This window comes from Synchiropus splendidus, chromosome 12 (assembly GCF_027744825.2).
Source record: "Synchiropus splendidus isolate RoL2022-P1 chromosome 12, RoL_Sspl_1.0, whole genome shotgun sequence".
Taxonomy (NCBI): domain Eukaryota; kingdom Metazoa; phylum Chordata; class Actinopteri; order Syngnathiformes; family Callionymidae; genus Synchiropus; species Synchiropus splendidus.
The window spans coordinates 10,088,585-10,101,601 of record NC_071345.1 but is presented as its reverse complement, the minus strand read 5'-3'; the positions used below and the strand labels follow the sequence as shown (position 1 = coordinate 10,101,601).

The 13,017-nt window shown below is 41.9% G+C and overlaps 1 protein-coding gene across 4 annotated transcripts in view; it reads left to right on the top strand.

Moving 5' to 3' along the window:
• Nucleotides 1-13,017, top strand: part of myom3 (myomesin 3) — a 47,110-nt gene that overhangs the window by 26,949 nt on the left and 7,144 nt on the right. For all 4 annotated transcript variants that reach the window (XM_053882107.1, XM_053882108.1, XM_053882110.1 and 1 more), the window contains 12 exons: nt 2,672-2,855; nt 4,413-4,587; nt 4,671-4,792; nt 6,095-6,282; nt 8,374-8,500; nt 9,205-9,386; nt 9,607-9,721; nt 10,037-10,193; nt 11,012-11,118; nt 11,760-11,804; nt 11,962-12,098; nt 12,677-12,821. In XM_053882107.1, the coding sequence (XP_053738082.1) occupies nt 2,672-2,855; nt 4,413-4,587; nt 4,671-4,792; nt 6,095-6,282; nt 8,374-8,500; nt 9,205-9,386; nt 9,607-9,721; nt 10,037-10,193; nt 11,012-11,118; nt 11,760-11,804; nt 11,962-12,098; nt 12,677-12,821 (1,684 nt within the window). The remainder of the gene's footprint in view (nt 1-2,671; nt 2,856-4,412; nt 4,588-4,670; nt 4,793-6,094; nt 6,283-8,373; nt 8,501-9,204; nt 9,387-9,606; nt 9,722-10,036; nt 10,194-11,011; nt 11,119-11,759; nt 11,805-11,961; nt 12,099-12,676; nt 12,822-13,017) is intronic.

Here is a 13,017-nt window from a genome sequence, read left to right as displayed (position 1 = left end):
GTCAGTTTGTCCTCCCACACTCACATACCAGATTTTATTTTACTTGAAGACAGGCTGACCGTGTTTACCCGAGTATTCCATCTGCTTTGTCAGCTTTTAATTCTGAACAGTCTTTGAGTGTGAAACTGATATGATTCTTTGTTTTCAGCTAGGCTTTTTAAATGTAGTCTGACTTGGTTTCTTCCTCTGTTTGTACAGCAACATGAATGCTCAGTGCCTCTGCATTCGTAGAAATCCATTCTTTCTTTCATAGTTTTTGTTCTGATGTATTGTTCCCTATATCTTCACTCTAGTCCTTATTAGGATTTGAGCAGATTCAATTCTGTTTCTGAGTTCTTAAAAGAATGTATGTCATATGACACAGAATGTTGATGAAAAGTGATCCATAATATGTTAATTTGCAATACAGGGTTAACCATTTTCAGATCAGAACACAAGCAAATTGTTCATTTTATGCCCTAAATTAATAGCAAAAATGGTAGGTATTGGTTAGCATGCCAGAGGATCTGTACATATTGACTGTATGGTGAAATGAAGGACTGAAACGTGAAGATATAGTCAAGAAAAATAACATTTGTTATGGGAAACTCACCACCTTCAGCTTTGTTTGATCCTCACTTTCATCACATGGTCAGAGTTACTGCTGGACTCGTGCAAATTGCCATAGCCTATTTTGTCCGGCCATACTACTTGTGTTGGGAAAATGTCTAAATGTTCACCTCTGACTTCACCCAGTTTTGGAACCTAGTGAAAGCACTAGTAATGCTAAATGCTAACAAATTAGCGCTGCGCACCAGAGTGACTGAGTACATGTTTGAAGACAAGCAAAGTATGTATCGACTCAGTTTAGATCTGAGAAGAGGAGTCTTCCACTACTCTGGGTAGACTGCCTTTTTACTCACTGTCTTTAAAACAGGAGGCCATCAATCGCCAACCCGTGTGTGTGTTTTCTTTTTACCGTTTTCCAGAATTAGTGCTGAGTCGGCTAAATTTGTCACACAAAGCGTATTTGGTTCGTTCATGCAGTGCTCACAGAGGCAGGGCTCCAGCCTTTCCTCACTTTACTTCCAATCTACAACCTGAATTTGAAATCCTCTGAGTTGTATTGGGAAGATCCCTCCAACCGCTACCTATAAACTGTTGACAGCTGTAAAGATTTTACAACGCTCAGATGTTTATTAAAGCGAAGTCGCACATGATGATTATTGATCACAGCTGAGAGTAATATCTCTCACTCAGGCCGATATTAGCCGTCTGACAGGTATCTATTTCTTCATTATGGTAGATGAAGTGAGGCTGGAGGACACTTCAGAGAACAGGGATTGAGAAGATGATGCAGTTGTAATCTTACATGCAATCATCAGGAAAAAGAGATTGATCGTCCGCCAGTCAGGAGGAGGTCAGAGCGAGCGACAGTACAGCGGAGAACCTGAGCATCACAAACAGCTTCTGAGGGCGAGAAGTGGACGCGAAGTTGACGTGTTGATTCGTCCGCCTTCAGTGCGTCTCCAGAGGTGTTTTCACCATGCTCTCTTTATGATCCTCACATTTCCATAAAGTAAACATCATAGCAGCAGATACGCCACACGTGCAGCGGTCGCCCCTTTGTGTGTGGGAGGTGGGGGCACTTACATCAAACGCTCCTTTTCATGTGCGGAAGGTTCAGCGAAAATTCCCCCTTCTGAATTGTGTTTTCAAAATCTGCATTAACATTTTTTATCAGGTTCATCATGGTGATGGCTCCACTTCAACGTCCATCTTGACAGCTCTGAAATAAATGTAGAAAAAATGAATTTGCTTCCAACTTTTAGCTGTTTTGCTAAGCTGTGGAAGACTGAACTATGATGGCGGCAAAAAAAAAGCTAAATATGTCGACAATACGCACAAAAACGAGCAAAATGTCACAAAGTCAAAGGAAAGTATGAACAATAAATGACAGAAATACACATAATAAACTGAGTGACACAAACAAAAACTATTTTAAGCAGAGAAAAACAGTTGGAAAAGTGACATTTGAAATCTCGTAGGAGGGCTGAGACTTCAGGAAGATGAGACGCCAGTGAGACGTCTTGCAGTTTTGAGTTTCACTAATGGGAAAATTGCAGAAGGAAAAGAAGTTTTTATTGGGCTTTTATAAGGTTCCGGAGTAATAAAACTGTCAAATCTGCATCTGAAATAACTTAGGTCTCCTGCTTCCTCGGCACTTCCGATCTTCCTCACTGCTTACTCCTCCATAATCAGTGGAGCCAGACAACTGATGCTCTTTTGTTCGGTGTTAAGTCTGGAACTGGCCTTTGGAGCGTTAAATGGTGTCAAACACTTACAAAAGATAAATGGTTCAGAAAGGAGAGGCAGTTTGTTCCAAAAAGGAGCGTTATTATTTGAAATGACAGATTAATGAGGATGAAAAGGAGAAGATGCCCTTGTTTTATGGCTTCTCTGTCTGAAATCTCCAGCAGTTGATAATGAACTGCTGTCTGGACAGAGGAAACCTGGCTCCTCCCCATGAGTCCCTGTTCATTGCTTCCTCTAAATGTATGTCTAGGTGTGAGTGTGCATGTGAGTGGTTTGGAATATGAATTGTGCCTCACTGTAAAGAAGGACGCAAAAACACTAAACAGGCCGCCTTGTTCTTCAATAATGTGTTGTTTCTCTGCTGTTTTGGGGTTAGTGTCTCGCAGGGACGAACAGTTGGGAGCTGGCCACTCTCGACATGGTGCTGAACTCTCCCAGGTTCCCTGTGTTTGACCTGCTCAAGGGCAAGAAGTACCTGTTCAGAGTGCGTTCCGTCAACAAGTACGGTGTCAGCGACCCCTCGGAGCCCAGCGTGCCCATCTCCTTAGGGAAACCTCAGGGTGAGCGTTTTGTATTTACCAGCTCCCGCTTGGTGGTGAAAAAATATCCCATCGTGTTGAGCTGCTCTGAGCAAAACGGGCACAAAAAATCACAGCAGGGAGGAAGGAAATTCTTTGACACTAGCTACACACAAACTGGATGATAGATATGGAAAGTTAGCGAAGAGCTGGGGACAAGGAGGGAATTCCTAGGGAATCACAGTACCTCAGAAATGTTCTCAAAGGAGCTGAGGAAGAACATTCATCTGTAAATTTTCCCCATTATTGAAGTGGGGATTTTTGAAAATGACATGCAGGTATAGCCACACTTATATAACTCATGTATATCTGTCGCTATTCCATAACTCCCCACAGTCATACACAAGGCGCTGTTCAGCACTGCCATGACTGAAGCTCCTATTAGAAAGAAGCATCTTTTAGCTAATAATAACTGGAACTGACTTAAGACTTTTTTCAACAACATTAATTTAAAATATCTCATCTTTATTTCTCGATATGTATTGTTTTCCTTTAGCGATGGGGCCATGAATGGTGGCTCTCTGCTGAGGCTATGGGTGCATTCGGGTGCCACCTGGATGATCAGTGTGGGGTGTGGGTCATTGTGGTTGTGATGGAGGTGGACCCACCGGAAGTTCTTGCGCACTAGTTTTCTGGAAATGATGCTTTATTTACATGACAAGCAACAACTTCTGCGCTTGTCAGTAGGCAAAATGAAGTTTCCTGACACAGATTTAAGAAGCCTATAGGAGTATGACATGGTGAAGCAGGTGATTCTGATGTGACAGATACAAGTTTATCATTTTCCAAGCTGTGGATCATCCCACATGAACTTCACAATAAGCGCTAAAAAAGCTAGTCCATACCTGAGATGATCCCTCAGTCAATAAAAACACGCACTTCACCAATTGTGTCCAACGATATTCATGTCACAGGGACGTCAGAATCATTTTTCCTCTCATAAATCAAACTTCTCCCACTTTGACTAACAAAGCTGTTGGGGAACTTCAGAGCCAGTCTGGTGCCTCTATCCCAGCATGTCCTGGGAGCCAGGCTGAAGTCAGGCAGGTGCAGTGTGTCCGCAGTAGTGCGTGGTACAGTAGATGAGGTATCATGAAACAGCATTGCAGGGTGGATGAAACAGTGTCGTCATTTCCAGAGGCCACTTGGTGGCGCTCCTGGTTTAGAATCGATGTGAGGTTTCACTGAATTAGTTATTCAAGCCTGAAGAAAACAGCACAAACAAAGTTCCTATAAATCCTGAATGACACAGTCTGGGCGGATGGCGACATAAAAAGGCCTTAAATACTAGTAATGTATGGCCTGCTACATAATTCCATGAGGCCTATTAATACTGCCTGTGCAGTAAAAGCACTCGCAGCACTCATACAAGTCCCATAATGCACTGTGGAATGTGATTATTAAATTACAGCCCAGACCATACATAATCAAAATGAAGGCCGTATTTGGCGTATTTATGTCAGGAAAATGCAGATTTGAGCAATATTTGTCACCATATAATTCAATTCAACTTTCTTTTTATTTCAATTGTTTCTGCAGCGCCTCCAGCTCCGCCTCACTCCATCCTGGCCTTCAGAGACACAGACACATCAGTTCTGCTGAAGTGGCAGGAGCCAAAAGACAAGGACGACGTCCTGGGATATTATATCTACTACAGCGAGGCAGGCAAACAAGACTGGAACACTGTCAACAACAAACCCATTGTGGACAACAAGTACGGAGAACACATGAATGCGCTGTTAAGGTCTTGAAATGGTCAATTGATCTGAAGTCTTTTTCCAAACGTTTTCTCTTCAGATTTGTCGTTCATGGTCTCAAGACCCGAAAGGAGTACGTCTTCAGAATAAAGTCGGTGAGTCGAGCGGGGAACAGCGTCTACTCAGGAGAGACTCAGCCAATCCTGGTGAAAGCTGCCATTCGTGAGTAAACGGAACGTGTTACACTTCTACACTTGTACTGATTTTGCATTAATAGATTGTGATTTCATTTATTGTTTTTATCTAATCTGAGGTTTCAAACAGATTTTGTGTGTTGTGCTCAATAACCCTCTGGGTCCTGCAGATGCCACTATCTACTACTACCGCTCCCCTATTTCTCCTGGGTTGGGCAAACAGAGTCCAGAACGCTGCTGCCACCTGCTGTCCTATTGAACCCATTTTAATTTCACTATGAATGATACCAATGATATTTCAAAAGCTAAAAAAAGTTGAAATTTTATAGATGGGCGAGCGAGGAAGGGGAAAAAACTGAAACAGAAAAGAGGCCAATTACAATCACAAGTAACTAACCGGGACAACTAAAAACGCCCTCAGATGAACTCACAAGACCCAAACAACAAAAAACACTCGGTGGTGGAACACACAAAAAAACACGTGAGGGAGAAACAGTCAACAAGAGAAAACAGGACACAAACACTGATAGAAAATGATGGAAAATGCACTAGGAAGAAACCAAGGAAGTGGCAGAAAAGGCACGCACAATCGAAAGTTAACAAGAAGGCGATAGAACTAGGTCTCGAGGGGAACTTTACCGCAGGACGCGGAGCAACCATCTGGCAGCGCAGACTGGAACCAAGGTGTAGAAATCAGCTAGCTCGATCAGCGGATGTGTTCCAGCTGCGCTACTGCGGAGGTGGAGGGAACGAAGCAAACAGAAACAACAGACAGGAAAACAGCTTTTAGTTATTTTATTTCTCTTTTTCACCAAGAAAACTTGACTTTTAGGAAAACGTAAAATAAATCACATTAAAATCTGGTATCAAACTTACAAAAATAATACAATAAAACTTTATATATATTCAGCATAACAGACTGAAAATAACTTTACTTAGAACATGAGCACAGTGGGGTTCCTACACATGCATATCTATGTACAAGGAAATGTGCTCTGGTTCAGGGAAAGCAGAAGTAAGACTGCAGGGTGATGTTACGTAAATGGAAAAAAATGAATAGTTTTTTTAAAAGGTGGAGGAGTTTAGATCCCCTCAGGGAGGCAGTTCCTGAGCGTAGGTGCCCTCATGGAGGAGGCTCTGCTTCCCCTAGATTTAGGTCTTGACTTTGGGGCAACCAGTCGGGCCCCACCTAAGGATCTGAGGGCCTTGGTCTTTATAGAATAATCTTTTCATTCATGAGAGACTTTGTAACAACAAAGTGGGTGACCAGATTCAGAGAGAAATGTGTCTTAAATGTGTTTAATAGTTGAATTTTTGTTGGCTCTGTCAGGTGTCCCTTCTCCTCCCTCTGCCATTGCTCTGCTCCTCTGCACTGGAAGTGAAATGGTCGTGGGTTGGAGAGCCCCCGCCTCCAATGGGGGAGCTGCTGTGCGAGGGTACTACCTCGATCAGAAGGAGCGGGACGCTGAGGTGTGGCGAGAAGTCAATATTAAACCTGTCAAAGAGAGAAGGACAAAGGTCAGTACACGCCTGCGAATGCTGCACCCAGTGATTTTTCACGTCTTTATTTTCGTTCAGTAAAGGTGATCTAGACCTGCCGTTTCTCAGCCTGACTCTGGAGTATTGGTTGAAGCTCCTCCACATCATTGCGATGTCACTAGGCAACAGGCAGTGACCATGAATACCCATAACACATCTCTATTCTGTTTCCAGAGGACTACAGCGGTAATTAGGCGGAGCTGTTTTTTTTTTTTTTTTTAACTCTTGGGAAAGACGCAGTCAATTAGACAGAAAATGGAATTAATAGTCGCATGTGTATTCCACAGTGAATCATGGAACAACAAAGATTGTAGAACTGCGACTAGAAGGAACAACATCCGTCTTTGTATGTAATAACTGTATGAACTTTATGTCTTTACATCAATTTGTTTTTCATCTCTCATGCTAATTTTAGCCATTAACATTGAGTTTTTTTTTGTTATTTTTTTACCCACAAGGCCCATGACACCCCTCTGAATCACACTTCAAAGGAGTCTCAGTTCCTGCTCCCGGATGAGTCACTGATCCTGGTTCATTAAGAAATCAAGAATGTCTTTGTTTTATTACAACCCACCTCCTCACCGGCTCCGCCTTATTTATAATTTACATTAATATGTATTTTTGTAGCGCCCCCCTGGTGTCCACCCTTCCAATAAAGCGTATATATATAACATTTTTACTTTGGAAAGCTACTCAGGGTGTCCCCGCCTCTCACCCTGGGTAGCTGGGACTAGTTGCCAAAGTAAGCAGAAGCTAACACATGACATGTTTCAGTCAAATATTGAATGTTATTTCAGCGGTCGCCTCACCAGGATGCATAAACCGTAGTGGCATCATGATAAAGGAGCTGCATGACAAGTGCTCTAATGCAGCCTGTTTGCCATCTAGTGGATCAGCGTATACCTGCGTATGTGTCTGTAGCTCCATGGCAACTTGGATGTGGATCTGTGATGCTAATGCAGAGGAATCTAGCACTAATGGCGGGAACTGCTTACGAGAGAATGCTTGTCTTGGATCACAGTCAGCTGTTATGGTGAGATGAGCTCCCTCTGGTCATGTCAATTAGCTGCAGAGAGAAAGCGCACGGGCAGAACTTCTCCGCCGCTCACAGAGGTGTTAAGCGCTTTAAAGTCTAAGTGGCTGTGAATAAGAGGATCAATAATGCGATCGATGGCGCTGAATCCCTTTTCTTTTCCAAAGCTAATGTATGGAAATGCTGTCGCAGCAGAAGCACTGTAGCTTCGGTCTGAAAGTAATGTGTTTGTGTAGTGTAGGCGAACTTTGGCCCTGAATGTGTGGAAGGTCGTGCACTGTGAGAGGCAAGGCTGCCGTCAGCGGTTGTTGTTGCTCTGACAATACATTTTTTTTTTTTAACCTTTTTTTTCTTCTCTCTATTGTCTGTCAACCATAATATTTTTCCTTTTACTGCCAAATGTTTTATCATCTTTATAACAGATATGTCAAAAGCTATCAATATAGAAGTAGACTGCAATACGTTGAACTCAATAGTTCAGAGTTTTTGTTTTTTATTGACAAAAATCCATATTTTTATCCTGTTGTCAATGACAGCGTGAGTTGCATAAGTTGCATATATATATATATATATATATATATATATATATATATATAGTTTTTGGGCTTTGTTTTATTTTATTTTTATAAAATAGTTAAAATAGTTTTGAGTTCATCTGTCCATTTATTTTTGAGTAATATGGTGTTTTTCTTTTGTTGTTTGTTGACTTGTTTTAGCTGACTGTGTAGAGCATCACAATATTGTGATATCATAGTGCTGTTTTATCATGATAGTATTGTATTGTGATGCATATCGTATCGTGAGGTTCTTACCAATACCTACTCAACAAGACTTATGACGTCATGAAGGTTACAACTACACTTTCACTTTCTTACCTTCATGGTGAAAATAATTTTCCTTGAGTGTGTAGAAAATATGTAAAAACAGGCTTGACACAGTGGTTATCTATGGTCCCTTTTCCCTTCAATATCTTTTTTTTTTGCTGGATCTTTTGAGACATAATCCACATTTCTCTCACAACACTGCTCTTTGAACAGATTTCCAATCTCACCGGTGGCTGTTTCTACCAATTCCGGGTGTTTGCCACCAATATGGTGGGCGTCGGGAAGCCGTCTGCGCCCAGTGATGCCTTCCTGTGCGAGAAGTGGACGATGCCCGAGCCAGGTGCGACGTTTTACCCGGCTAGGAAAAGTTGAACTGGCTGATATCAGGAGTTTTTCCCTAAAAACACATTGAGGATTTAGTGTTGATGACACTGTGAGGGCTTGACTTGTTCACCACAAAAGCTCTTATATGAAAATGAAATATGATCAACTGCAACGTGCCATTGGGTCAGTGTCCGAAAATGGCTGGCAGGTTGCGATATCTCAAAAGAGTGGAATTACCTCATTATGAGCCTGAAATTTCCCTCCGCTGCCACGCACATGTGACACCCCTGAGCCCAGCAGGGTCTGCACTCCCAGCAGCTTTGCGTGACATTAATATCGAGAATGGAGAAAGGTGCTCTCACATATGCCAATTGAAATCCCTGCTCATTACTCCTGGAAAATGGACCTTTCTCTGTGCCATTTATAATTTAAAAGTGGCTGAAAATCATTAAGAAATTTCGCTAATCTCGTCCCTGCAGGTCGGGAACTGTAGATTAAAGGATGTCCTTGTGTTTCTTGGAATAATTTTAGCATCTGATGTCTCTCGCTGCTGCTCTAATGAAGACATCTGTGGTTGCGATGTTGGGATCTTTTACAATGACTCAAGCTTATAAAAGATATCGCATATAAAAGACCATTAAAATAAACTTAATCATAAAAACAGAATGTGGAGTGCAGCAACCAACGCTTGTTTTCGTCTCTCTCTCTCTCTCTCTGCAGGCTGCCCCTTTGACCTGCAGGTGAGGGAAGTGAGGAGTGACTCCCTGGTCTTGCTGTGGGAGGCGCCGTTGTACGAGGGTCGTGGCCCCGTTCAAGGCTACTTCCTGGAAGTCAGCACAGGACATGATTCGAACCACTGGGCTGCTCTGAATGAGAGCCCGGTCACCGAGACTCATTTCAAGGTGAGGACGGTTGTAAGACACGAGTCGTAGCGAAACACCGACTCGACTTGTTTCTGGTAAATACTACAAGAGCGACAAGTTGTTTTAAGTGATACACTGCCAATAAACAATCGTTTATAAATCCACCTGGAGGGACAACAGCGGAACAACCGAGTGTTCAATGCTTGCTTAAGTAAGGATTTGTTTATTGGAAGTGATAAATATTTAATTCTGTGTTCAGGTGTCAGGACTTCAGGAGGGTCAAACTTATCGATTCCGTGTATCTGCCGTTAATGAGGCCGGAGTGGGATCTCCCTCGCTGCCATCCGAGTCTGTCACGGCCGGGACTCAGCCAGGTCAGGCATCATCTCCACACTGAAGAATAAAGCAGTCAAAATAAGATACAGATAGATAGATAGATATATATTTATTTTATTTTTATTTTTTTTCAAATTCATACAGTATATATTATATAATATTATTATGTTATTGTTTACCTCAAACATATTTTGAAATTCTTATACAAATATTTTCAAGACATTAAAAGAGCTTTAGTTTAAATAAGGTGATATAAAAACTTGAATATAAAAAATTGGCAAAATTAGCATCACACATCAACATCAACATATACATATATACATATATATATATATATTTATGTATATGTTCAGGTACCAAGGACATTGAGATCGGTGTGGATAACAAAGGCTTCATATACCTGGCGTATGAGTGCGAAGGCATGGACGAAGACAGCGAGTTTCTGTGGAATAAAAACTACAAAGACCCCATCGACCCCAGCAGAGCCAGAGAGGAGACCAGCAAAGATAGGTATTTTTTTTCTTTGAATCCATTTAATAATGTCAAGAGACCACTTATCTCATGAATAAAACTGATGAGTCATAATTGTTATGGCTCATCGACTCAAGAGGAAGACAGGATGTGCCTGCAAAGCTGACACAGCCAGGCAATATTTAATCTCGAATGACATTGTCCTTTGTTCCAAAAACTATAATAATAATGAAAATGGAAGATAAAAATTGATTTTAATGATGTGGTTATTATTAATAATCTACATAATAAGAATAATCCACAGTAAATTCTTCAGCCCTGTCAGACTGGCCCTGTGTATTTCACCATTATATTTCCAGTCGGACATTTTCATAGGTTTGACCCCTGCTTGGCCCGTATTATTCTGCCAGCTTGTCACATAAGCCGTTCGCCCTGCTCACCTTTTTTGGACACATCACAATTGGATGGATTAAACTCTTCACCCTGCTCTGTCTGTCCCCTGGACTCTCTATCCTCTTTACACACAGACTGCCATTTCTTGTTTGTGCAGATGGGACATCGGAGGGAGGGGGTGACTCAAATATCTGAGCGCGTTTTATAAGCTTAAAAGCCTCAACTGGCTCTCACTGTGGCAAATGTATCGAATCCTAATAAAATAAATTTCAGTCATTCTTCTTGACAAAAAATATTATAATAATAATAGTACTTTTGTAATGAAAATGTATGTTAAATACTTTGGTGTGTTGCCTTGAGGGCCCCTAACATGTGGCCCCTTAATAAATGTGAGGGCCCACTCATGTTCTAAATGAAAAAAAAGTGCCTTAAAAAAAGTTGGTTTGTTGTTTTCAATCCATCAGGTCAACTTTGACTTTCAATGACGCCTCTGAGGAAGATCTGGGTTTGTACACAGTGGAGATCAGTGACAATCCAGAGCTGTCTTCCAGTTATGACTTCACTGCGGAAGGTAAATATTGCACATGCACATGCCCATTATTGACCGGAATAACACACACTAAGGCGGTATGTTGGTATAAAGTAGCCGTGATGATGATGGAGGAAAGAAAGATGGTCCTGCTCTGTGTCTCTGTGGATCTAGAGAAAGTTAATGCCAGAGTTCCTGGAGAGGAAGTGCGGTATTGTATGAGAAGGTCACGAGCATCAGGGAAGTCTGTGAGGGTTGTTTAGAATATGTTCATGGATGAGAGCATGATTACATCAGGGCTGGCAGACAAGGTTGGGAAGTAGTCTTCGCAGACCATGATGTCTGCTGATGATAGAGTGATCTGCAGCAGCAGTAAGCTGGAGAGGTTGAAGCTCACAAGAGAGAGTAAAGTGGCACTAAAGGTGTCCCACTGTGTAGCGGTATCTAACTCCAGTCATTATGTCTTATGAGACTAGTTCACCATTGCTGAATAAAGTTTTATAACACTGTATTACATCTGTATTACACGCAGCATTATGTAGCTTTGAGGTTGCTGTTAAAGATGGTACATATAATTGAGAGTGTTGTATGTTGTGTATGGTACAATGCATGGATATAAAATATCATTCTTTGTAAGGGATGTTTTATTATATTTTCTTTTTTTCAATGTATTTATTTTGCAGATCTTGAAAGACTGAAAGAACTCAGCAATCAAGTCCGAAACCCATGTAGGTATAAATAACAACTAAAATAGTACTAATGCTTGGTGAAAATTGATTTCAATATCCGTCATTCTACTAACAAAAACTCGCTTTTACTTGTGCGTAAATATTCATTGACCTCCACTGTGTGGAAACTAAGCACATCGGTGTCTCTCTCTGTCAGTGATAGAACTGAAGTCCGGCTGGCAGGTGGAGGTGTCTGAAGAAGGGAAGGTTCGTCTGTGGATGCAGACAGAGAGTCTGAGTGAATCTGCTGAGCTTCGCGTCATCTTCAACGACAAGGAAATCTCCAGCACACCGGTAAGGTTCACAGCTCCGAATGAATGCAATGGGTAATAGCTACACACTTTACAATTGCTGGCTTTTTCTGGACCCAGTTATCATGTCAGGAACGCCACAGCAGGTCCCAACTTGTGTGGTTGCGGGGCCCACTGTTGGACCACGGGCCATGCTTTGGACACGCCTGATCCCCAGCACCAAAGCATTTAGCAGCTTTAATATCATTTCTATTGTACAATTCACCAGTGCTATTGTTAAACATGTGTGGTGTCTTTGTTCTTGGCAGTCATCTATTTTCACCAGCCTCTATTCATCATCTGTTTCACGGAACAACATTAATTCCATATTATTACTGAAAGATCAGAAATGAGGTTTGTTGAATTTGAAAGTTATTCAGCTAATTATAGCCCTCAGGCTGACAAATTAAGGCCGCGACTCACTCGGATTTCTTTCTTGTCAAATCGTGGATGAAAAGCAGCGCAATGCTGAAAAGTGCTCTTCTTCACCGTCCACAAGCTGGTTCAGGTGAACTGGCTAATGCTGCCTGTTGCACACATGGGCTGATCCCTGTGAGGACATGAACGTTTGCTTGTCCCCAGCGCCGCAAGATCAACTTTGACAAGGCCAAAGGTCTGGTGGAGATACTGATCGATCCGCTCTCGGTGGAAGACGAAGGCTCGTACACGGCTCAGCTGAGGGACGGTCGAGCCAAGAACCAGTCCACCCTCGTGTTCGTGGATCAGAGTGAGTCAGTCACCAACCACAAATCCACCCATCCATCTATCCATCTGTCTATCTATCTATCTTTCTGTCTGTCTGTCTGTCTATCTATTTTCCCACAAACCTCATGGGCTTTTATTCAGGAGTATTTACATGTTTACATTCATAAACCGCTCATATAGGTGTTTACGATAATGACACGCAGCACTGTTTAATTGAG